General features: G+C 44.3%; 1 protein-coding gene across 2 annotated transcripts in view; it reads right to left on the reverse strand.

The window, feature by feature from the left end:
• Positions 1-27,513, reverse strand: part of LOC111843167 (chromodomain Y-like protein 2) — a 50,267-nt gene that overhangs the window by 16,204 nt on the left and 6,550 nt on the right. Inside the window, exons 3-4 of one of the 2 annotated variants that reach the window (XM_023810516.2) lie at positions 9,583-10,054; positions 37-254 (exon numbers count right to left, since the gene is read on the reverse strand). In XM_023810516.2, the coding sequence (XP_023666284.1) occupies positions 37-254; positions 9,583-10,054 (690 nt within the window). Of the gene's footprint in view, positions 1-36; positions 255-4,425; positions 4,524-9,582; positions 10,055-27,513 lie in introns of those variants that run through there. The other variant, XM_072718373.1, reaches the window with a different exon arrangement.

The raw sequence follows: 27,513 nt of genomic DNA on the forward strand, positions 1-27,513 counted from the left end.
CAACAGCTTTCTACAGCCTAAACACCAGCAACCTACCTCTGGGGTCAGTGCATTGTTGTCTGACGTTTGGCTTGATAGCAGCACATGCGTGAAACCCTCTTCTTTCCTGACCACGATGTCCCGGAACCGGCAGTTGCTCTCATTCTGTCGGATGTTATATCTCAGCCTCTTGTCGAACACGTAGCCCTTCTCTTCCACCAGCTTCCGTTTCACAGAACTGTGCAAGTTCATTCCACCGTTAGAAAGTGTAGACGCTGTGTGGAGACAAAATAAAGGAAGGAAGTGAGGTGTGAGGCTCACCTTGGGGCCTTTCTGCGGGCACACAAATGGCCTGAGATGCTCTGAGATGGCTTGTATCCTAGCCAGGCACATACCACTGAGGGATCCTTTGCCAAGTGCTGATTAACTCATAAACAAGCATTCTGCATCCTGACTAATGGAAGACTACGAAAAGGCCTTCAAAGGTTTATTATTCAATTTCACTTCAATTGAATTTTATTTGTATAGCATACTTTACATTGTCTCAGAGTGCTTTACATTATCCTGCCCAAAGCCCCCAGTGAGTGACCCAGAGGTGACAGTGGCAAGGAAAAACTCCCTAGTCCAAGTTTTAAGGTTTGTTTTGGAGGAGGTCTTAACATTGGAAAATAAAATAAAAAACAGATACAACTATACAAAGCATTCCATTGATTTACAAACTGATTAGATAAGTGCCTACAGAAGACTTCAAGCCATAGGTACAGATCTTCTTTAGCAACAACGTGGCGCTGATTAGCTCTGTACAGCATCCTCTCCATCGCTGGCATTGAGCCGATCAAAGGCCAGCAAGCCTCCAGTTTAGGTGTCACCCCTCCTCCAAAACGTTTTCAAGGACCATTTACAAGGAAGAGCAGGAGTGCGTCAAACTCTCACACTGAAGTGTAATGCGTACTGTTGTTTTGTGTATGCTGTACTGTGACTCAGCACAGAGTGAACACAAGGCAATGTAATCCTACCTCTGTTTATTGCAAACTAAATGATGAGTCTGCTTCTTAATCAGGGCTACCTGTCACTACCAATGTGTACAGATACTGTGATGCTGATTTAAGGCTGAATTTTTGCTGTGCTGAAAATGGAACGATGGGAGTAGTCATTATCCTGATTTTTAAAGCATATTTCCAAAAACTGAAAATCCATTCCCTTCGATACCTCCATACTCCCTACCACTGACAAACCCTGGACTCACATACCTTCTGCACTGAACTCACACTAATGCAGCACAATAACTCCAACATGTCATATTCAGTAAAACAGTAAAACAATTAATAATACATTGGACGAAACTGTGGAAAGCATGACATCTAATCTACATGACATCTAATCTTTGAGATTTTCTCTGTAAAATGTAAAGTGCATTATAAATTAAATTTATTATTATTATTATTATTATTACATACAAAATAAATCTCTGGGAAAAAACATTCAGCAGCCCAATATCAAACCCCTTACATTACACATGAAAAGCAAGATGTTATAACAGGCAGCTTTCAAAAACAAATATTTAATATGGGCTTATTCATTTTTTAAAATACTCCTTGTGCACATAAATAATATATACCCCTAGATGGTCTATCCAAAGGTTTTGTCACCAAAAACCTCCTACTAACCAAAATCATACCAAATATTAAGGAAAGTCATTAATGAATTTCCTCCTCAAAGCAAACTGCCCATGTTGAATTACTGAGTAAAACCAACAGAAAGCCATTGAATAATTATCCCTAAACCAATATGCAATGAATGCAGCCAATATCAAGCTGTGTAAGATAACAATGGGTTTGCAAAGAATTAAAAAAATTAATTCAATGGCGTTGGACATGGTGGAGAGACGTTAAGAGGATGCAAATACAGCAAGACAGGGCCGTGCCCGGGAATTATTCACTCAATTCCCTATTAAATCTGACCCCACAGCTCACACACGAGCCGTCTGCTAAAGAGAGCATCCGTTATTAGAGTGGACCCTCCAAAAGGTCTGAGTTCAGGGAGATAAGAAACCTCAAAATCTAAATGTTTAGCTTAACAGAGCAGCACAGTGGGTAGTGATGTTACCTCAGACCTCCGCTTTGCATGTGCTTTGTGCGTGTTTGTGTTTGTGTATGTGTGTGTGTACGTTTCTGTGTGCGGGTGGGGTTTGTTCTCCCAGTGCCATACAAGTTTGCGTCAAGCACCCTGGTTTCCTCCTGAAGTGCAGAACACAGTAACTTGACTGCTGTCCTGCGGAGTGGCGTAACCTGACTGCTGTCCTGCGGAGTGGGGAAACCTGACTGCTGTCCTGCGGAGTTGGGTAACCTGACTGCTGTCCTGCGGAGTGGCGTAACCTGACTGCTGTCCTGCGGAGTGGCGTAACCTGACTGCTGTCCTGCGGAGTGGGGAAACCTGACTGCTGTCCTGCGGAGTGGCGTAACCTGACTGCTGTCCTGCGGAGTGGGGTAACCTGACTGCTGTCCTGCGGAGTGGGGTAACCTGACTGCTGTCCTGCGGAGTGGGGTAACCTGACTGCTGTCCTGCGGAGTGGGGTAACCTGACTGCTGTCCTGCGGAGTGGGGTAACCTGACTGCTGTCCTGCGGAGTGGCGTAACCTGACTGCTGTCCTGCGGAGTTGGGTAACCTGACTGCTGTCCTGCGGAGTGGCGTAACCTGACTGCTGTCCTGCGGAGTGGGGAAACCTGACTGCTGTCCTGCGGAGTGGCGTAACCTGACTGCTGTCCTGCGGAGTGGGGTAACCTGACTGCTGTCCTGCGGAGTGGGGTAACCTGACTGCTGTCCTGCGGAGTGGGGTAACCTGACTGCTGTCCTGCGGAGTGGGGTAACCTGACTGCTGTCCTGCGGAGTGGGGTAACCTGACTGCTGTCCTGCGGAGTGGCGTAACCTGACTGCTGTCCTGCGGAGTTGGGTAACCTGACTGCTGTCCTGCGGAGTGGGGTAACCTGACTGCTGTCCTGCGGAGTGGGGTAACCTGACTGCTGTCCTGCGGAGTGGGGTAACCTGACTGCTGTCCTGCGGAGTGGGGTAACCTGACTGCTGTCCTGCGGAGTGGGGTAACCTGACTGCTGTCCTGCGGAGTGGGGCTTCCCAAGCGTCTGACGTCCATGGACCTTTTGTGTTGTTTTTTTTTAAATCGCTTCTATTTGTTCTACATGTTTTTGGAAATGAACCAACCCCTCCCCCAAACCCCCAGTGTTCAACAGCCCTGTAAAATACTGGCCTTGGACCACATCCTGGGGGTTGGGAACAACAACAGCAACAACACAATAATAATAATAATCATAATAAAAATAATAATAACAACATCTAAAATAAAAACAAAAAATTACATGACATCATGCGATTCTACCAGGTTATGTGATTTACATGTGAAAATGTAAAGTTTTAAAATGCAAACAACTGCAGCCTAATTCCCATTAAATCCTTGTCGTCATTTTCACTGGAACATGTTTAACTCACCTGCTGAGGAACCCAAAATCAATGCAGTCTTCATAAAAAAAATTAAAAATGGTGACTACCATCTCCTTGGGCTTGACCACAGTGAGAGGAAGAGCATAAGAACAGAAGTGGAGTATGTTTCAATTCCCCTCTACTGTGAGATGTGGCCCCCCACTGGCTGACAGGGAAAGGCTCCTAGTGGCTTTACGACAGAACCAACATATTCAATTTGCAGTTCTAGTGCTTGCTGTGAACTCCAAGGTGGTGCATCTCTATTCTCTATGCTCACCACTGCCTCTGATCGATTCAGCCACCAACCAAACACTGCTACTTGTTAACGCTGCTTCATACGATTATACAGTTAGTGGCATTAATAAAAACGTGCCTGGGAAATTATGCAGTAAATCAATCAAGTATCAAGTAAATCAAGTATTACAGGCATACATTTTGCATGATACAGTGGCAGAAAGTCCTTTGACAGGAAGGGAGTAGCACTGCATCAGAAGCACAAAAGATGTTTGATGAATTTCGGGGCAAAAAAGAAAAAACTGCTCTACTTAAAGGCGCCCGACGGTGTGACCTTGTTCAGGGTGACAAACCGAAGCAAGATTGGCCTTCTTTTTACAGAAGAAAGCAGACAGTAACAAACACAAATATTTGGGTGTTAAACACGCTTTTATCCACGGTGAATACGCCCACTGCCTGCTGACTCTGCAGTATGACTCTACACAAAGCAGTTCTGAGTGTGCTGTAGTACACGTATTCATAACTCTGCACTACCAAGGAATCTCCTGGAGCAGAACACTGAACTACAAGCAGATCGCTTTCATCAGCCCCCTACCCACCGTGCTTTTAATCTGCTTACTCCAAATCAGTGGGGAAGTGCTCTCCAAGTTTCACTGGGAAAAAGGAGGCATATATCTCTACTACACATAAACAGATGGTGTATTGCCAAGGTCTGATCACCTTCCGTAATGGAGCGAGGGCTTTGGGGCTGCGGAGGGACCTAGAAATCAAGTTGCTGTTCCTTTGGACCCAGCTGAGGCGGTTTGGGTTCCCTGGGGGGGGGGGGGGGAGGTTCCAGGCATGTCCCACCGGGAGGAGGAGCCAGGAAAGGGATCTCTCAGATGGCTTTGGCACGTACAGGAATCCCCCATAGGAGAGCTTTGGTCTGACCTGTTTGATATGAGATATTTATTACACATGTGCTAATTACAGGCAGCCCCCAGATTAACCAGGGGATCCATTTCCTAAGTCTGTCTGTAAGTCAAATTTGTAGGTAAGTCGGAAAAATAATAAAGTACATACTGCTACTAAAAATAGTAATATCCATCCATCCATCTTCTGTAACTGCTATTCACCGGGGGTCTGGAGCCAGGATGGGGCGCCAACCCCAACGCAGGGGGCACACACACCAACGCAGGGCACACACACACCAACGCAGGGGGCACACACACCAACGCAGGGCACACACACACCAACGCAGGGGGCACACACACCAACGCAGGGCACACACACACCAACGCAGGGCACACTCACACACCATCGCAGGGCACACTCACACACCATCGCAGGGCACACTCACACACCAACGCAGGGCACACACACACCAACGCAGGGGGCACACACACCAACGCAGGGCGCACACACACCAACGCAGGGGGCACACACACCAACGCAGGGGGCACACACACCAACGCAGGGCACACTCACACACCATCGCAGGGCACACTCACACACCATCGCAGGGCACACTCACACACCATCGCAGGGCACACTCACACACCATCGCAGGGCACACTCACACACCAACGCAGGGCACACACACACCAACGCAGGGCACACTCACACACCATCGCAGGGCACACTCACACACCAACGCAGGGCACACTCACACACCAACGCAGGGCACACACACACCAACGCAGGGCACACTCACACACCATCGCAGGGCACACTCACACACCATCGCAGGGCACACTCACACACCAACGCAGGGCACACTCACACACCATCGCAGGGCACACACACACCAACACAGGGCACACTCACACACCAACGCAGGGCACACTCACACACCAACGCAGGGCACACACACACACCAACGCAGGGCACACTCACACACCAACGCAGGGCACACTCACACACCATCGCAGGGCACACTCACACACCAACGCAGGGCACACTCACACACCAACGCAGGGCACACACACCAATGCAGGGCACACTCACACACCAACGCAGGGCACACACACACACCAACGCAGGGCACACACACACCAACGCAGGGCACACTCACACACCAACGCAGGGCACACACACACACACCAACGCAGGGCACACTCACACACCAACGCAGGGCACACTCACACACCAACGCAGGGCACACTCACACACCATCGCAGGGCACACTCACACACCAACGCAGGGCACACTCACACACCATCGCAGGGCACACTCACACACCAACGCAGGGCACACACACACACCAACGCAGGGCACACTCACACACCAACGCAGGGCACACTCACACACCATCGCAGGGCACACACACACCAACGCAGGACGCACACACACCAACGCAGGACGCACACACACCAACGCAGGGGGCACACACACCAACGCAGGGCACACACACACCAACGCAGGGCACACTCACACACCATCGCAGGGCACACTCACACACCAACGCAGGGCACACTCACACACCAACGCAGGGCACACACACCAACGCAGGGCACACACACCAATGCAGGGCACACTCACACACCAACGCAGGGCACACACACACACCAACGCAGGGCACACACACACCAACGCAGGGCACACTCACACACCAACGCAGGGCACACACACACACCAACGCAGGGCACACTCACACACCAACGCAGGGCACACTCACACACCAACGCAGGGCACACTCACACACCAACGCAGGGCACACTCACACACCAACGCAGGGCACACACACACCAACGCAGGGCACACTCACACACCAACGCAGGGCACACACACACACCAACGCAGGGCACACTCACACACCAACGCAGGGCACACTCACACACCATCGCAGGGCACACTCACACACCATCGCAGGGCACACTCACACACCAACGCAGGGCACACTCACACACCATCGCAGGGCACACTCACACACCAACGCAGGGCACACTCACACACCATCGCAGGGCACACTCACACACCAACGCAGGGCACACACACACACCAACGCAGGGCACACTCACACACCAACGCAGGGCACACTCACACACCATCGCAGGGCACACACACACCAACGCAGGACGCACACACACCAACGCAGGACGCACACACACCAACGCAGGGGGCACACACACCAACGCAGGGCACACACACACCAACGCAGGGCACACTCACACACCATCGCAGGGCACACTCACACACCAACGCAGGGCACACTCACACACCAACGCAGGGCACACACACCAACGCAGGGCACACACACCAATGCAGGGCACACTCACACACCAACGCAGGGCACACACACACACCAACGCAGGGCACACACACACCAACGCAGGGCACACTCACACACCAACGCAGGGCACACACACACACCAACGCAGGGCACACTCACACACCAACGCAGGGCACACTCACACACCAACGCAGGGCACACTCACACACCAACGCAGGGCACACACACACCAACGCAGGGCACACTCACACACCAACGCAGGGCACACACACACACCAACGCAGGGCACACTCACACACCAACGCAGGGCACACTCACACACCATCGCAGGGCACACTCACACACCAACGCAGGGCACACTCACATACCAACGCAGGGCACACTCACACACCAACGCAGGGCACACTCACACACCAACGCAGGGCACACTCACACACCAACGCAGGGCACACTCACACACCAACGCAGGGCACACACACGCACCAACGCAGGGCACACTCACGCACCAACGCAGGGCACACTCACGCACCAACGCAGGGCACACTCACGCACCAACGCAGGGCACACTCACGCACCAACGCAGGGCACACACACGCACCAACGCAGGGCACACTCACGCACCAACGCAGGGCACACTCACGCACCAACGCAGGGCACACTCACACACCAACGCAGGGCACACTCACGCACCAACGCAGGGCACACACACACACCAACGCAGGGCACACTCACACACCAACGCAGGGCACACACACACACCAACGCAGGGCACACTCACACACCAACGCAGGGCACACACACACACCAACGCAGGGCACACACACACCAATGCAGGGCACACACACACACCAACGCAGGGCACACACACACACCAACGCAGGGCACTCACACACCAACGCAGGGCACACTCACACACCAACGCAGGGCACACTCACACACCAACGCAGGGCACACTCACACACCATCGCAGGGCACACTCACACACCATTCAGGCAAACATGCACACTGATGGGCAGTTTGGTGACTCCAATTAACCTCAGCATGTTTTTGGACTGTGGGGGGAAACCGGAGAACCTGGAGGAAACCCCACGACGACACAGGGAGAAGATGCAAACTCCACACACACGGAGCCATGGAGGAGACTCGAACCTTGGTCCCTGAGGTATCAGGCAACAGTGTTAACCAGTGTACCAGGTGCCACCTCATAATAACAACAATAATAATAATAATAATAATAATAATAATAATAATAATAATAATAATAATACTGTAATAATTAAAATCCATACAGTACTGTACTGCACCTCGAGCTGAGTACCCAGTGAAGTCACACAGCGTTTTAGTGAGCGTCACTAAGTACTGTGTGCTTTTCGTATTACCAGCCAATGTTTCTAACTCAAACTGTTTATATAACAGACTTCATGGTAGTCCACTCGTAAGTAGGTTTTGTCCGTAAGTTGGACGTTCTTAACCCGTGGACTGCCTGTACTATATTATCTCTGTATATTGAAAACAAGTTTAACCTGCTAGGGGACTTGGAAACTACAGCAGGAGCAAAGAAACAGCCCGACTCAAGGGAAGCACCTTGAGAAATTTGTAAAGAAATGCCAAATTATAAGCGACGCCTTCTCACCCTCTTCTGTCTCCCCGCATTCCCCCCCCCCCCCCCGAATGCTTAGAGACCCATAAGAGACGCCTGCCTGCCCCAGACACACCAGCACAAACCTTAGAGATGTCCAACCAGAGCAGCAATGTGGAATGCAAGCAGACTCAGCAGGTGAGATATATACATATCTGTGTTCCTATGGACTTGTTGATCCCCCTGGACCAAAAGAACGTGCTCAGCAGGATAACAGATCATTTTTCCTCAGTAACAACAGCTTCAGTTTTGATCTATGGGTGTATGACAGGGATAAGCCAAAATCTGGACAGCAACATTAAAAAAGTTACAGTAAAGCCATTCCATTTAGAAGCTGGAGCAGACTTGGATCTGAAGCGTAAAAAACACATACCTATTTCAAATCGATAATTAATCGATAATTAATGAAAATTATAATGCATCAGTGGTGCTCATTCTGACTGCACTGACTTGGATAGAAAAGATCTTTCTAAAAACCTCATCTGTTCATAAACACAAGCTGAGTTTTTACAACCTCAAAACCTGCAATTTGGAGATTAAATATGCAAATCGACAAAAGTGATCAGTGACTCGTCTACAGTTTGTAGAACATGCAGGACACACAAGAGGACGTGGGATACCTCAGACTCCCAAATGTATGCCTGATTTAAAAACTGATCATTCAACCAAGTCATCCAGATAAAGACCATCATTTTTTCATAATTTGTTGGAATCACACGCTGGAACTGCAGACTCTGTAATAATGTAAAATATTATGCATGCTATACTATGCATTATACAGATGTTTCTCATAAATCAAATATATATAATTATCATCCTGTGACTATCAGGAAAGACACTTAACTCTTTGGTTAATGTCTACAGGGATAAAATTTGTTTGAAATTGTACACCGAGTCACTTTGGGTAAACTGGTCTTACTGAGTAACCATGACAATACGTTTAGTTCTCTTGCCGTTTACAGAAGCATGACGGTGTTGTTTAGACCCTCATATGCATGGTAAGAACAGTGTAAAAGGGAAGCCTCACCTATTTCATTCAGCAGGGGTGTTTTTGTAACATCCAGGTCCTGCATCATTTTGTCCACTGGGGCGGCGCTGTCGTAGTCTAAGGCATTGATGTCCCCATTCTCCACTCCGTTGTGCTCCTTCTGCACAGGTAGAGGCTGCAGTTCGCCGGATGCCGTCCTGTAAGTCACAGTCTTGGTCGCCCTGTCTCCTGCCTGCTTGCTGATCTTCCTGGGCTTCAGCATAGCCCCCGTGCCGCTCCTCTTCCTCCTCCGTGCCTCCCCCCGGCCTCGCACAGCCTCGCTCGGCCTGGCTTGCCGCGGCCGCTTGTCCCGCTGGAGATGCAGGTTGTTGAACTGGTCGATGAACTCCTCGCAGTGCAGTAGGTGGTGCTCTGGCTCCCAGGTATCCTCGTTGCTGCCGTAGCCCTTCCACCGGATCAGGTATTCCCACTTGCCCTTCTTGTTCCTGCGCTTGTCTACTATTCGCTCTACCTGAGGCGACACAATTGCAGGGAACACGACAGGGGGGCAGAGTCAGGACCACTGCTATGGGAGTTTATATTACTCCATAAAAGCAAATGGCCTGAGGAGAGCTTATCAACACTCTACACTTCCATAAATTTTAACAGGCTCTCCCAACCATCAACAGACTTAATAGATGTGTAAGCATGCTGGAGGGCCAAACAAGAGAGCACTTCATGCACATGAAGCCATTTAACAGTGGCCTCATTCCCAACATTAAGGCCAGCAAAACACCTGAACCAAATCAAAATCTCATCATGCGGAGAGGCTGAACGATGCAATCAGGAAAGTAAAGAGAGACCGATACTTATTCACATTTCTACTCATATCATTTAATAAAAAGTCAAAGGACAACAATAAAGATCACAATCCTAAAATATCTTTGAATAGCTAATGTTACCGCATGGCTGACAAAACACATAAGCAAAATACAAGGATGAGTGCAGAAAGTAGCTACAAATGAGCAGCAAGCTAAGTAGCTAGAAAATGTAACATTATTAAAATTCACCAAAATATACTGAAGCTTGTGGATTTGCAGCATCTCTAAGGGAGGCTAATAAAAACGAACTTGATTTTTCAACTAGGCTGTTTCACAAGGCTGAATGACCTCATTAGCTGACTTAGATTAGCGAACATGTTGACAAGAGTGATAATCCTGTATGTGACTCCCGAGATCTTCTGTACTTTTCCTTAGGAGTACTTTCTTCCTGTAGGAAGAGAGAAAACTTTACAAAAAAAAAACCAAGAGGAGAAGCAGAAGACAAAAGCTTCTTGAGCCCCCAGGCCAGTAGGGGTCGATATACGAGGGGGGTGTAACGGGTTGAATCCGAACTCCCCATAAAATAAGAGCTCCTTAAGCCCCTTGAAATTTGCTGAAATCCAGGAAGTTCGGAAACCACACAGCATTCATATGTTTAAAGTACAGTACATATCTACAAAACATTTAATAAAAGTATTTCAATTAATTGACGAAAACCACCATAAATGGCTCTGTGCACTTCGATGTGACCAAGTGAGGTTCAAAATGCTTCCGAAGACAAGAAATCGGATAAATATTTCATCTCATCTTGTACCAGATTCAACAATTTAAAGATAACTAAATAAAGAGGGGGGGGGTGAATGACTGACTTAAAGGGCAATCAGCAGTTCAGGAACAGCATGGCACCGGGGGGCAAAGTGCACGATTTTCACTGCTATTAACTACATCCGCAGCGGCCTGCTAACCAGTACAGGCCAAAGCAAATTACTTGGCTTGATGTACAGTAAGCTGCAATTTATTCCTCTAAACACGGTGAAACCCTTGTAATCCGAAGAGCACAAGCTCATATCAATCAAATTAGATTATCAGGCATTTAGCTGGATCTAACGACAGCATACATGGACCAAACCAGAAAAGAACCATGGAGAATCTGTGGATGGCATATTCTCACTTTCTGTTTTCTAATGGGTATCCTAACAAACAGGCATATTGTGAAAATGGAGTATAATTCATAGACACATTGTTTTGCTAAAAAACTTTTATCCAATTAGAAAAGTACTGGGCATCTATGGGTCAATGACGTGATGCTAATTTTTTGTGTCCATATGTATTAGTTAAATTTTAAAAGTTACACTTTGAAAATAAACTTATCCAAGGACTTTATCCAAAACGTCTATCTTTAATCGATTTTGAGAGAATATTTGGGGGATGATGGCAAAAAAGTTGTGAAACTGTAAAAACTTAACCAAGTAATCTAAAAAGTTGTGTAAAAAAAAGGTGAAATTCTCAATAAAACGTGCTTTCAACTAGTCCGGTGTAATCTTACATTAGAACTATTTAATAGGAAATAAAAGTAACAGAACACCATTGTTCTGAATATTATAATTAATTTGGAGAATTTGTTCAAATTGTGAAATAGAAAACCCTGTGACGGGAAATAATATCAGAGAGAAGGACTCCTGGTGACCCTAACTTTTGCAAGTCAAAGTTAGTAAGTCCAAAATAGCAGATAATTTGACATTTTTAGGGTATGGTTTGGTATTACGACAGGCAGATCGGTGCAGCGTCAGCAGGGATGCGGGCGCTGCATCGGTCTGTCGTGGTGAAGAAGGAGCTGAGCCAAAAGGCGAAGCTCTCGATTTACCAGTCGATCTACATTCCTACCCTCACCTATGGTCACGAGCTGTGGGTAGTGACCGAAAGAACGAGATCGCAAATACAAGCAGCCGAAATGGGTTTCCTCCGCAGGGTGGCTGGGCTCTCCCTTAGAGATAGGATGAGGAGCTCAGTCATTCGGGAGGGACTCAGAGTAGAGCCGCTGCTCCTCCGCATTGAGAGGAGCCAGATGAGGAGGCTCGGGCATCTGGTCAGGATGCCTCCTGGACGCCTCCCTGGTGAGGTGTTCCGGGCATGTCCCACTGGGAGGAGGCCCCGGGGAAGACCCAGGACACGCTGGAGGGACTATGTCTCTCGGCTGGCCTGGGAACGCCTCGGGATTCCCCCAGAGGAGCTGGAGGAAGTGGCCGGGGAGAGGGAAGTCTGGGTTTCCCTGCTTAGGCTGCCCCCGCGACCCGACCTCGGATAAGCAGTAGGAGATGGATGGATGGATGGTTTGGTATTAGGTTTACATGTCAAATGGCATGACCCCAGGAAAACATCAATTCATGATAATTATAAAAATGAGTTCACACCTAGGCCATGTGCTTACATAGGAGTCATGGTAATGACTATAAAATTTGATTTTAAATTGAAATGTCTAATGGTGTAACCAGCTACACCATTTGACTCCTATTACAAGTCCGTCTGTTAGAGGCCAGTTTTGTTAAATATAAGTAGGCTGATTAAATGTAATATAAAGTAATTTACTATGTGGAACTATTTTCAGGAGTCCAATGTTACATTTTTGGAAAAGGTGGTGATTTATTTGCAACTTTATCATCAAAGCTCTGTAAGGCTTGGATAAAATCATTATGCTGAACAACCCTAGTGTTTTAGAAATGTTCATCTTCAATGTATATTTTTATTCCATTCGCTTACAGATTTACGCAGCATATAATGTCATATATGTATGAAACGTCATAATGTAGCAGAATGAAGTGGGTGAACAGTGACTGTTCAACATCTACAGCAGCTTTAAAAAAAAAAAAACCTTAAACTCCAATAATTCAGTGATAGGAGATAATCAGAGAACTGTATAAAATTTGCATCTGTAAAATGTACTTTATTAAATTTCTGCTATTTCATAATTAATATAATGGTGCCTCTTTTCCCCTAATAGATGCTGCTTTCAAGCAGGGAAAAAGTGGCTCGTCATGAGCATGAGTGAACGCTGATCCTGCTGCAAGGGCCAGTTAATTTGCCAAAGGGAGTGAAAGGTAGGTTACGCACATACACAGACACACAAGACACATAGAGACAGAAACACACAGACATGATTTTATCCTGATTCTTTGTTGCTACATGTTTTTCTTAACTGAAATCATGACTGAGGTCATGGGTGGATTGTCCATCCAGGTTGGGGATGAATTACTGCCTCGAGCGGAAGAGATCAACTATCTCAGGGTCTTGTTCAAGAGTGAGGGAAGAAAGGAGGAGGAGATCGACAGGCGCTTTGGTGCCACGCTGGCAGTTATTCAGACGCTGTACCATTCTGTAGTGGTAAAGCGAGAGCTGAGCAGGAAGTCAAAGCTATTGATTTACGTCAAACTGCGTTCCTACCCTCACTTATGGTCATGAGCTTTGGGTAGTGACCGAAAGAAAGAGATCGCGGTATAAGTAGCAGAAATGAGGTCTCTTTGCAGGGTGTCTGGGCTCAGCCTTAAAGGTACGGAGCTCAGACTTCTGGGAGGGGCTCAAAATAGAGTCACTGCTCCTCCACATCAATGGGAGCCAGCTGAGGAGGTTCATGCATCTATCTAGGATGCCTGCTGAGGTGTTGCAGAAATGAGAAGGCGGCCCTGAAGAGGGAGATCTGGGCCTTCCTGTTCAGACTGCTGCCCCCACGACCCGACCCCAGAAAAGCGGGAGAAAATGGACGGATGGATGGATGGATGGAATCACAATAGAAGACATGAATTCCTGATTTTTGTTGTTAGATGTTTTTCCTATATTGAAATAAAATAAAACACCAAGTTCAGTTGACCTTGTTGACTTGTCATGCTTGATTTTCAATGTCAATTTCTTCAACAAACAATGGTCTTTGATTGTAGAAGCAACATGCTCAAGTGGTGTAACTGGTTTGTGTCAATTACCATAACCAGTACCTTTCATAAAAATATGATAATATACAGGATAATTAATGTAGAATAAAATGCAATCCTCTACTGCAGTGTAATATGATTTTTATTTTTTTATTTTTACATTTTTTACATAATTTGTTAAAGTGTATTTAGAAAACAGGTGTTTTCAGCATATGTCCTGCTCATAATGCAAAAAACTTAGAGATAAGCCTAATAAAATCTGTTTTTTGTGTTATTTTAAATTGTAATTATGAAGCAATTATTTTACACTCCAAGTGGACAAATTCTTCATATTTCTCATTCTTTTGTGGTTACACTATTTAACGTTTTCAAGTGCATGCAGTCTTAGCTTTCGAAGAAATAGTGCAAAATCATTTCAAATGACATGAAACAAAGATGAATACGGAAATGACATTTTAACATACCTGATGTCCATCCATCCATTGTCCAACCCGCTTATCCTACTGGGTCGCGGGGGGTCCGGAGCCCATCCCGGAAGCAATGGGCACGAGGCAGGGAACAACCCTGGATGGGGGGCCAGCCCATCGCAGGGCACACTCACACACCATGCACTCACACATGCACACCTACGGGCAGTTTAGTAACTCCAATTAGCCTCAGCATGTCTTTGGACTGGGGGGGAAACTGGAGTACCCAGAGGAAACCCCACGACGACACGGGGAGAACATGCAAACTCCACACACATATGACCCAGGCGGAGACTTGAACCCAGGTCCCAGAGGTGTGAGGCAACAGTGCTAACCACTGCACCACACTTATTTGTCACTGAGCCACATCCTTACATTTTATTCTAATAGCTGATGTTCTATTACTATTCCGCCATTTCTTGGGGTGCGGGGGCCTCCGAGCTACAGCTTTCATCCGAGTGCCATGAATCACTCAGACAGAGGACAATCAGGATGTAAAACACCACCATTAACACCACCACAAATCTCCAGCTGGGAATCTGCTTGCATCCCAGTTATTTTCACAGCCATAACCATGGATGGCACCCAAACTCCATCCTGGGGGTGGGGGGGTAAGACAGCCATTTCTGTCAGCAAAAAAACTGGGCAAATGTACACAAAGTCATCTTCAAACTAAATATTTTCAACCACATTATTATTGTTCAGTTTTGCCGGGGGAAAAATCTTTAAAATATTTTTTGATAATCACTCTTATAATTTAATACCACATAACAGGCAAGCAGAGCAGCAATACAATTTCTTTACAAATGTTATGATTTCTTTTAGGCAAACTCTCAGACCTGAACTGAAAATGTTTCAGTATTTAAGACCAGAAAATATAGCAGCATTTTTCATGTTTAGATAATGCAATAAGTGAAGGTTTTTGGAAGGTTTAGTGAACATTTTATTTTTTGCTCACACATGAATTAACTTACAAAACTTTGAACTGAATTAGCTCTGTGTCATTTTCGTTTCCACAATAGATATTTCATGTTCTGGAAATACTCTAGCTGCTGAATTGATGTTGAATAATTACTAATCTGTCAGGCACCCACGAGTTGCTGAGTTTGGTGCTCCAATCGATTTCTCCACCGAATCTCTTGCTTTACATGACAAAGGAAGCTGGTCAATAGGGACACAGCGGGGGGGGGGGGCTGTAGGGGACGTTCACGCACAGTCAGAAATGACTGTCACTAGAATAATGGGAGACAACGTGACCAAAGATTTGTACAAGAGCAACCTAAACACGAACGTGTGCTCTCATGTCGATCCTCTTGCATGTTCTCTGTATGACCCTCATTCCGTGAAGGACACCCAGGCATCCAGAGAATAGATCAGTACTGGTGATAATTTGTGCTGATTCATTCGCCAGCGCTGATGTCAGTAGGCTTGCCTACGCGATGGCCTGCGTCTGAGAGATAGTATGCAGGTGGGAGAGAAGGGTTTCAGCAGCCACACAACCACGCGACCACGTAATAATCACTGACTGCCAAATAGCGAATTTTAATGATTAAACTGAAATGTAATGTAGAGGCGGAAATCATCACTGTGGGCGCCAGCGGTCCTACTGCGAGGGCCCACCGAGCACTTAATGCTCTTAAATCAGCTCAGTGCAGAGTTCTTCCCCATTCACTCTTTGTTGGAAAAAGCAAAATAACGAGCAGAAGTCTGTGGTACTTGGAACAGGCTCAGATTTAGTCCACGCATGTGTTTTCTGTTTTTAGCCAACTCAACAAGACACAACGATAGCGAACAGGTTTTAATTCATCTTTAACCACAGCAATCGATTACCAGCCCAAGTGCCTATCCAGAACTTCAGCCAACGTTATGTGATGGTCTTCTCAAAATTGGCAGAGAACGTCCTTACTGTATTGGAACGTTTTTTCTACATCATACATTTTCACAAAGGCTCTGTCAATGACAGAATGATAACGACATTACCCGAACATCCTTTTTACGCAATTAATGTTGAAAAACATTGCTTTATAATATAACTATTACTTTATATTACTTGTGCATTCTGCAAATGTCCCGGCCAGCCTTGAACCCATGATCTTTGGGGTGTCGAGCCGCAGTAATACCTGCCGTCCTCCTGTGCCCTTCATTTGTCATTATCTTATTAGCATTTGTTTTAGTAGCAGGATAATGTTCCCGGAAAATCAGGAAAAAGTGGACATTCGAACATTTCTGTTCCTTAGGGGGGAAACGTCCACTGACTGCAGCTGAACAAACCACCTTCGCAGGGAGCAGCTGGGTGAATCTGAGACAGCTGGAGTCATGTTCTCCGGAACAATGGCTGGTTCGCCTTAGAAGAGGTTTCCTGTGCATTTCCTTGTGGTTTTTGCACCTCTCTTTGTGATGTTCAATAACCAGGGTCGTGACCCAATTTTACATTTCACTTGTATTAGTTCTGCTTAAATCCCGCCCTCCTGTACCTTATTCATATCTAACAGCAGACCTCGATCCCACGACCTACTACACAAAATACATTTATAATTTGTTTCTATGGATAATATGAAAAAAATCATCATCTTCACAAGTATCTCAACCACACTGCCTTGTTTTTCTTACTGTATAATACTTTGGCACAAAACACAAATTTGTATCTGTTCATCTAAAACGTACATGAAGGCATATAGGATTTAAAAATATGATAAGGTAAACTTTGAGGCATGTATGACAAACAAAAAGCCAGCTGGTTTGGGCTCCTCACTCCCACTATGACGAAACAAAAGTGCCTCGAGGAGAAGCAGTTAAGGCTGACCGACGTATCTGACTTTGACTGGAGGTGATAAGAGACGGGGGAAGGGGGAAACAAGGAGCTCGGCCCATTTACGGCACATGACATACCTATGTACTCAAAGCTGCTGACGTCAGAGTAAATGCCGTTTGTCAGGAAATCTCCATTATGTGAAAGCAGAAGCAGGAGAAAGGAGAGAACAACGTATTTTCTAAATAAATACATAACGTTACACAGAAGTCATCCGCTACCCAGAGGGGCAATATTTCCCATTGTCACTATGACAAAAACAACTGAAAAGTAATTGTACTTAAGTAATGAACTAAGTCTTCTGCCTCTAGGGTGCATTTACTCTGTTATGGGTGTCATATGGTCCACAGTTACTGCTGGCCACAGATAAGCACACGTCCACTGTTGCATACTGCCTATCATATAGCTCCCTTAACCATGACTGTGACATTTCCTATACTGGTCCAACTGGAACATGCCTGATGCATTTTTCATCCATAGCAAGGGAGACTCTCTTATGCATTTTAAGTTCCTTACGTGAAACATAGTTCACCTAAGGATGTCTGTAGGCTTTGCGGTTTACATCTGTGGAAATTTTATGTCTATGCTCCTTCCAGTGCTGATATGTGCTGTCATTGTTTTATTAAGATGATAAACACTTTTGTGGGTTATATAGCAATAACAGATAAAAACCACACGTGGAAAAAGAGGTGTTTAACACGATGCATGAAACAAACACGAATATGCCTGTATGCTGTTTATATACAGTTATATACATACACGATAAAAAAAAAAATCACAAAAAGCACAAATTTTCCAAATGTCTGCAGATATACACTCACCTAAAGGATTATTAGGAACACCATACTAATACGGTGTTTGACCCCCTTTCGCCTTCAGAACTGCCTTAATTCTACGTGGCATTGATTCAACAAGGTGCTGAAAGCATTCTTTAGAAATGTTGGCCCATATTGATAGGATAGCATCTTGCAGTTGATGGAGATTTGTGGGATGCACATCCAGGGCACGAAGCTCCCGTTCCACCACATCCCAAAGATGCTCTATTCGGTTGAGATCTGGTGACTGTGGGGGCCATTTTAGTACAGTGAACTAATTGTCATGTTCAAGAAACAAATTTGAAATGATTCGAGCTTTGTGACATGGTGCATTATCCTGCTGGAAGTAGCCATCAGAGGATGGGTACATGGTGGTCATAAAGGGATGGACATGGTCAGAAACAATGCTCAGGTAGGCCGTGGCATTTAAACGATGCCCAATTGGCACTAAGGGGCCTAAAGTGTGCCAAGAAAACATCCCCCACACCATTACACCACCACCACCAGCCTGCACAGTGGTAACAAGGAATGATGGATCCATGTTCTCATTCTGTTTACGCCAAATTCTGACTCTACCATTTGAATGTCTCAACAGAAATCGAGACTCATCACACCAGGCAACATTTTTCCAGTCTTCAACTGTCCAATTTTGGTGAGCTCGTGCAAATTGTAGCCTCTTTTTCCTATTTGTAGTGGAGATGAGTGGTACCCGGTGGGGTCTTCTGCTGTTGTAGCCCACCCGCCTCAAGGTTGTGCGTGTTGTGGCTTCACAAATGCTTTGCTGCATACCTCGGTTGTAACGAGTGGTTATTTCAGTCAAAGTTGCTCTTCTATCAGCTTGAATCAGTCGGCCCATTCTCCTCTGACCTCTAGCATCAACAGGGCATTTTCACCCACAGGACTGCCGCATACTGGATGTTTTTCCCTTTGCACACCATTCGTTGTAAACCCTAGAAATGGTTGTGCGTGAAAATCCCAGTAACTGAGCAGATTGTGAAATACTCAGACCGGCCCATCTGGCACCAACAACCATGCCACGCTCAAAATTGCTTAAATCACCTTTCTTTCCCATTCTGACATTCAGTTTGGAGTTCAGGAGATTGTCTTGACCAGGACCACACCCCTAAATGCATTGAAGCAACTGCCATGTGATTGGTTGATTAGATAATTGCATTAATGAGAAATTGAACAGGTGTTCCTAATAATCCTTTAGGTGAGTGTAAGGCGTAAATACATATGGACAGTTAGCCACTGTTTGCATTTCTACACGTGTCATTAAGAGTGAGCTTAATGACCTCACAGACGGGATAATTGCAGGTGTATGTGGAGGCTGGTTCACTGTTTAGGTTGTGAACACAGTAGACGTGTTCAAAAGAAATATAAAGGAAGAGAATAATGAATGAATCAGAGCGTCATACTGTGAACTCATGTGAAAAGCATGACGCACTTAGCAGCATTGTGAAGAAACACAGCAACCAGAGCACAAACCAATCAATGGAGAGCAAAACCCATTGTGGCCATTTTGTGCGTAAGCCTCGCTGGCTGGGATATGACAAATGGGTCTGTAAGAGCTGCATGCATGTTCTGCTTATTTACGCTGGGTAATACTGCTGGTTTAGTTGTTGCATAACAACCACGCTCATCTGTGCTGAAGTTCCTTCAGCCGTCTGTATTTTCACTACTATTTTCTCCAGTCAGGTCATTTGGAAGATCATGCTTTTGACTCACATTTCACATGTTCAATCTAGCATGTCTCATGGTTCTAGAACCATCTAGTCCACAGTAATCAAACGTCTGAAACAATGGGAACAAAACAAGCATTTGTATAGCATTTCTGTAAAATGAGTAATTTGTTCAGAAAGAAGTTCAGCCCAATCTCGACTTGCGTAAAACCAGCTCACATAAATCTGGTCTTACGCAAAAAATATCTGAGATACATAAAAGTTTGTGAAAGCACTAATGCAAAAAATATTTCATTCAATATGTGTTCTTTAGAAATAGTATATTTTTGCCTTGTGTTTTTTGGTGTTAAGAATCCTGAATGTTATGGGGGGGGGGGGGGTAAATCTGACTAACGTAAAATTTGACTTATGTAAGAGTTTGTGGAACAAATTACTTCTGTGAATCAAGAACTGTTTCAATAACATTCCTACAGTTACCACTCTTTGGACAAAATGCATGTAGTGTAGTGAGCAAGGTTTACAGTCAGTCCCAAAGGTCTTCTTTCAGACAAACTGACTACGCACAGCATCCTGTTTAGACACTTGGTTACATGAACTGTTATTTCACTACTTCTGGAAGTGCAGTATTTTATTCTCAACATAAGACAGTAGGACAGCAGCCAAAAAAGCCAAAGAGTAAATAAAAATAGTATTGGCTCATAATGAAGAGTCACAAAGACAACTTTATTATGGAAGGGTTCATATATCCCATACATGCATAAGGGGGAACTTAGTGCACAGACAACCATCTAACAAGGCAATTAACAGGGGAATGCGCTTCTTAAAAAGTGCCATATTATTTTATAGCTTAGTTAATAAAAGTAAAATTATAGTTTATATGACTGCATTTTTTTTGATCTCTTGAAGCAACAAAAATATAGATAAATGTACCAAAGCAAGGACATTAGGAATTTTATATGAACTTATTTTAATTCCCTAGGCCTATATGAGAATAGAAAAAAACAACCAACTGTATGAAGTATGAAATGTGTTTTCGATCATATCTTATGCTACCATTTGCAAAAACAGAATGAGATAATAAAATCTGTCATGTTGTCCACCGTTCACTATGCTGGCAGGCTGCTGGCTAAGGCGTCTCCTCCTCGGTTCGTAGCAACTTCTCACCCATTCAAACAGAAGCGGAGTTAAAAATAAAAAAAGAAATAATGCATAATGTTTTAAGTCGGAGGGACACTGGTGTGTATTGCGCTTACAAACACACACACTGTTCAAAAAAAAAAAAGGTAAGCTTGGCTCTTAGCAAAGTTAGCCACCGAGCCCCATTTCCGAGCTGCGTGCCAGAAACAATGGACACTTAAATATCACGTAGGACTATGAGTCACAGCAATGCTGCTCATCGACATTATCTCACCACTTCCTGGTTGTAAACCCATACGCAGTTCACAGAGGAATTCTTTCAACTTAGCCCTGAGCAGAGTAAGAATACCACAGAAGATTGCCGTTTAAATGGAACAAATTGACAAATTGAAATCTCACGCCAAATCATTTTCTCCATGCACTGAACAACTTGGTGGCCATGTTTCCATAAGCTTTCAGGAGTAGCAAGAACAGGCATGTGACAGATAGACATCATGGCTCTACAACAGGGTTCTCCAATTCCGGTTCCCTGGAGGGCCTGAATCCAGCTTGTGGGAGTTTTACTTACAGAAAAATGAGAACGAAAAATTATTGGTTCAGAGGGACAATCAATCAGATTGTGGAGGTGGATGTTGGGGGGGGGGGGGGGAGTCCAAGCAACTAGAGAAGGTGGAACCAAGACATCTGATTGGTTGATCCCACCTCCTCTGGTTACATGAGCCCACCTTCTCTACAATCTGAACCAATCATTTTTCCTTCAGAACATTTTTGGGTAAGAGAACATCCATGCACCTGAATCCAACACAGTTTGCAGATTTCCGTTCTCAGACACATCTTGATTAAGCTATGGTGCAAGCTGCCCTTTCAGGACTTGAATTGGGCAACTCTGCTCTATAGGATGCTTGCAATCTAACATTCAACTCAACACTGAAGAAAGCAGGGATCCATAAACATTCAGACAACTCAGCCATACATGCATCCATGATCTAACTGCTTATCTTGGTCAGGGTCGCAGGGACAAACCCAAGTAGAAGCTGTAATTCTGACTGCATAGTTTCAGTTTTGTAGAGCTACTGTATTTGAGCTATTGTTCTTTGTTGTAGTTTGTATATAAGACTACCTTTTTGTAAAAATATATAAAGAATAGAAATTAGACCAACTGTTGAAGTTAAGCAAATGAGAGATCAATGTTAGGTAATTGCTAATTTTCAATACAAGGCATATTAAATGAAAGATCAGTTGAGACAAAAATTCAGCCACATGGAAGAACCATTTGGGGGAGGTCTGGCCTGGTAAGAAGCTCTCTTTCCTCTCTGAGGCCAAGACACATTGTTGGTGACAGAACTAGAGTTTTTTAAGGTCATACCCAACCCTATGGTTGACATTTCCACTCGATTCCTGCGTGAGCATTTCCTCAACAGCCACATCAACAGCTTGCAAAAAATTATGCTTGATTGTATAAAAAAAATACACAAGTTGTGTGTTTGTGCATGTGTGTGTGCGTGTGGTGAAGTATTTATTACATTGGGAGGACCCAGTGTAGGGGGAGATACAGACACATATACATAACAAACCTGCCTAGCTGCTGAGAATATTCCCTGAAATGACAGAAACAGCAGTTGTACAATATATATAAAAAAAACTTCTCACTATTTGATTTTAACCTTATTAACTGGGGCATATGCAGTACGCAAGCAATCATTTACCACGGGAGTGAAAGTGGCCGCAAAGGCATTTATTTACATCAATTTACATACATCACAGATGGTTATATGTGAGATAGATACTGTCTGACGTAAGGAGGACCCTGCACCCTGATTTGATTACCATTTTAAAATGTGTTTATGTGTGTGGCTGCATAAACAGCTTCAAATCCAATGTCAGTATCCATCCAGAGAGCACCTGATATTTCAGAAGCTGCACATGGCATTCGGTAGATGATAAGTATTACAAATATTATCAGAAAAGACTGGAATTATTGGCTGTAGTTAACTTCAGTTCTTGATATATCAGACTTATAGCAAAAAATTACGACATTTTCACATCACTTGTAAATCTCCATCACAAGAAACCACCATAGCAAAATTACCAAGAAAATTGATATTGCCATAAATATGGTTTACAGTTAAACTCATGTGTTGGCCTACATTTCCCTTATACACTCCAAAACTGGTCACATGTTTTTGAGTTGTGTAAATATTTTGCAAATCTTCACACCACTTTGTATGTGGATCCATCCACCTTCCATAAGTACTTATGCAATACAGTGTCCCAGCAAGCCTGGGACTTGCCCCAGGAAACAGGGGCCGCAAAGGCACCCTGCACTGCGTTTCAGTCCATCAAAGGGTGAAGGTAAACCTGCACAAACATAGCGAGAACATACACACTCCACACAGACACACACACAGCGCCCGGGGCTGGAATCAAATCCACAGTCCTTTGACGTTTGAGACCACAGCGCCACCCACGGTCCCACCCACCGTTAAAAACACCTGAACACATAGTTCCAAACAGAATACTTTGCAACTCTCCAGTATGTATCATTTAAAGCCATTTGTATTCAATTGATTGCACCCTATGGTCAACATGACTATGCATTTTGAATACTAATATATAAACCTTGTCTGGATTCAGCTGCTGTGACCAGATGTCTCACAATATGGATAATTTGTCCAACATCAATGAATAACATTAATAGACAATAATACTAATATTAGCAGATAATAATACTAACCACTGACTGATGCAAACTGTACAGCTGCATTTGAGAGCTGTGTAATAATGTGTGTCAGATTTCAGGTCAGCATATTTCAAATAGCATTCATACAGATCATAGTGCATGACCTTAAAATCATACTGTATGTACAAAAAAAATCTGCCAAAACCAGTAAATTACAAAACTTACTGGTCTTACAACTGGTAAACATAAAGTATAATACAAATGGTACCACAGACTGCAAGATATAGAAACTCACATGGGTACATACCAAAATAAAGACAGAGTTAAGACCTTCTTAAGACTTTAAGATCTCTGAAGATACAGTATGTTGCAACTTGTTTGGTTTTATTGCAAGGGTAGACTAGGGATTGATGGGTTGCAGTCATAGTTTATCTAAAATTCCTCAAAGATAAAGAATGGCCTTTTTTTAATGTTTTTTTGACATTAATGCCGTTGATAAGATTCATTTCTGTATTTGACATGCATCCTAAACAAGCTGCACCTCTGCTGTGTGTATGTTGACCTTGCTTACACTCCCTCAGTTGGGTGTTTCCTCTCGTGCTACAAAGACGGGTGACTAGGCCAACTGGAATCTCTAAATTGCACAAAATGGATGAGTGTGTGTGCATGCATGTACCCAGTGATAGACTGGCATCCTGTTCAGGGTGTCCCCCTGTCTCCTGCTCCACGCCCATGTCACCCTGTCCAGAATAAGTGGTTGGAAGCACATACACTATATGGACAAGCGTATTGGGACACCTGGCCATTGCACCAACAAGAACTTTTATGACGTCACATTCTAAATCCATAGGCATCAATATAGAGTTAGTCCTCTTTCCACGAGACCTTGGAGTGTGTCCGTGGGAATTTTTGCCCATTCATCCAGAAGAGCATTTGTGAGGTCAGACTCAGATGTTGTCCATCAGACTGCCAGACAAAGAAGCGTGATTTGTCACTCCACAGAACAAGTTTCCACTGCTCCAGACTCCAGTGGCAGTGTGCTTTACACCACTGCATCCTTGGTGTTGCGCTTGGCAATGTGAGGCTTGCATGCTGATGTTCGGCCATGGAAGCCCATTCCTGAAGCTCCTGGTGCTGAAGTTAATGCCAGAGGAAGTTTGGAACTCTGAAGTTATTAAGCCAACAGAGCTTTGGCGACATTTATGCACTATGGTTTTCAGCACTCGGAGACCCTGCTCTATTAGCCTTTTCATGGCTGAGTTTGTTGTTCCTGAATGCTTCCACTTTGCAATGAAACCACTTACAGTCCACTGTGGAAGAAATTTCGTGAACTGACTTATTGCAAAGGTGGCATTGTGTGACAGCACCATGCTTGAATTCACTGAGCTCTTCAGAACGACCCATTCTTTCACAAATGTTTGTAAACCTGGGTGCATGGCTGCAGGCTTGGTTTCACACACCTGTGGCAATGGGTCTGAATGAAAGACCTGAATTCAATGATTAAGAGGTGTGTCCCTATACTATTATCCATATAGTGTACCTCCCAAACACATAAGTTTAAAAAAAAAAAATGCCCATATATCAAAGTTTTGGCACCGGTTCATCAGAATTGATCATGTATCGATACGTGTTTTCCTCCCTTCAATTTGTTTTTGCAAAAATTTTCAAACACACTATGTTGGATCTGGAAAAAAAGGCTTTGTGGAAGTCCTGTAGATAGGGTTCAAGTCCTGGAGTCCTCAACTCAACAGGTGAACGCAATGACTTTAGCCTTTATGAAGCAAAATATACGTCTGTTATCAGACCTCTGTGGGAATTGCACTGAAGGTTGGTAGTATCATGGTATCTCCCACAAGAGGGTAAATAAGGTGCATTTTTAATCACAAATCAAAGCCTAACCATCATCAGGCTTCATTGCAGCAGCTAGATATCTGATAAAGCTTGTAATTACCACAAACAAATCATTAAATATGAAAGATGATAGAAAACATTCCAAATGGACCACAAACTCATCTCACCCTCATAAAGACTATGAGCAGACATTCAGTTGTTTGGATGTAAGCAAACCGAAAAAATATCCTGCAGTTTTAGGTGTCAATAGAATTTGTATTATAGTATTATTATATGATATTAATGTTATATCTAGTCATTTATATTAGTCACTGCTTTAATACACCAATATATTTCGATTTTTCCTAAGTGTCAAACATTTGAAACTTTTATTACCTGATTGCTGCGTGCTGTATGATTTGTTTATGTGTGGAAATTCTAGGACTGTAATATTGCTCAACCCTTTATTCTATAAGACTAATTTCCCTTCTAAATTGTTTTATATATAAAAACAAATTAGAAATATAAAAAATACAGATTAGAATAAGTTCTGATCACATGTTGTAACCTAACCCCAAAATGCTGTCGATGACAAGTGCTAAAGATGCACGCTGTCACGTCCGGCTCGTACTGTACGATCCTCATGTGTGCCACGCCCCCCTCATTACCTCATGTTCATTCCTGATTGTGATCACCTGTTGCTTGTTCAGTTCAGCCTGTCCGATGTATTTAGTCCGTGTCTAAATCCGTATGCGTCAGATCTGTCATTGTATTGTTGGAAAGTTCGTGAATGTCTGCCCTTGTGTTGCCAATAAACCCGTCTACCTATCGGTCCGGCTCAACTCGCCTGCTCACCTGCTCCGCGTAATGTGACACGCGCTCCCCCAGCTGTGAAATGATTTAGAATGCTTCTGAAGTTTTTTTAGATCTAAAAATCTGTATAATTTCATTGTCTGATAACAATGACAGTGTCTTCCTTTCAGAGGACAGTTAATCCCCGGTTAACCTCTACACCATCTTAATGACTGACCATTTTATATGTATAAACAAAACAGGTGTTCTTTTCAAATGAATATGAGGTGAATTGTAATGTAGGCAACCACTAGAGGCCCCAGATAGCAGGTGCTTAAGGGCAAAATAAATACCAATTCTGTTTCCATTCTTTGTTCAACAAGGCTTACACAATAAATAGCTATAGTCCAGCTAGTATAGCTGTAGGTCATAGAGTCTACATTTCTTAAAGATATTTGTTTATTTGTTTCTCTTCAGTAGCATTAGTCAAATGCATACCCTTTTACAGGATTCTCAATCTCGATTCACACATACAGGGATGATACAGGCTCCGTCAAAGTTGAGATGACTAATCAGTGACGGCCTACCTCGTCCCCTTTCTCACATGGACATGAATGGTGTCCCTAACAGGGCTGATGCATCTGCCTCATTTGTCGTTGGTCTCTCCAGTATGACCCTAAAATGGTTCCACTCTACATCACATGTCTACAAAAGTGAGTCTCCCACTGGTGTTGTGACCTTATTCATACTCTGAAAATTTCTATCTTAGATATAGACTACATTACTTGTGAAATACCTTTCCACTGCTATGTTGTAGACATACAAATCCACCAAAGTACTGCCCCAAGCTACAACTACCATCCATCTCATAATCTCTATTGAGGAAATAATGGTTTGGATGAAGACCATATTTTTGCAGTTCATAGCAGTGAAAGAGTAACTATAGTCACAGGTTTTTGTCATTACGCTCATTTGTCAGATGTAGCAAGTCCTTCACTGTAAGGCAAGCTTCTCATGTTTTGTTTGCCAAAAGATGCA

Source organism: Paramormyrops kingsleyae, chromosome 11 (genome assembly GCF_048594095.1).
Source record: "Paramormyrops kingsleyae isolate MSU_618 chromosome 11, PKINGS_0.4, whole genome shotgun sequence".
Classification (NCBI taxonomy): Eukaryota; Metazoa; Chordata; class Actinopteri; order Osteoglossiformes; family Mormyridae; genus Paramormyrops; species Paramormyrops kingsleyae.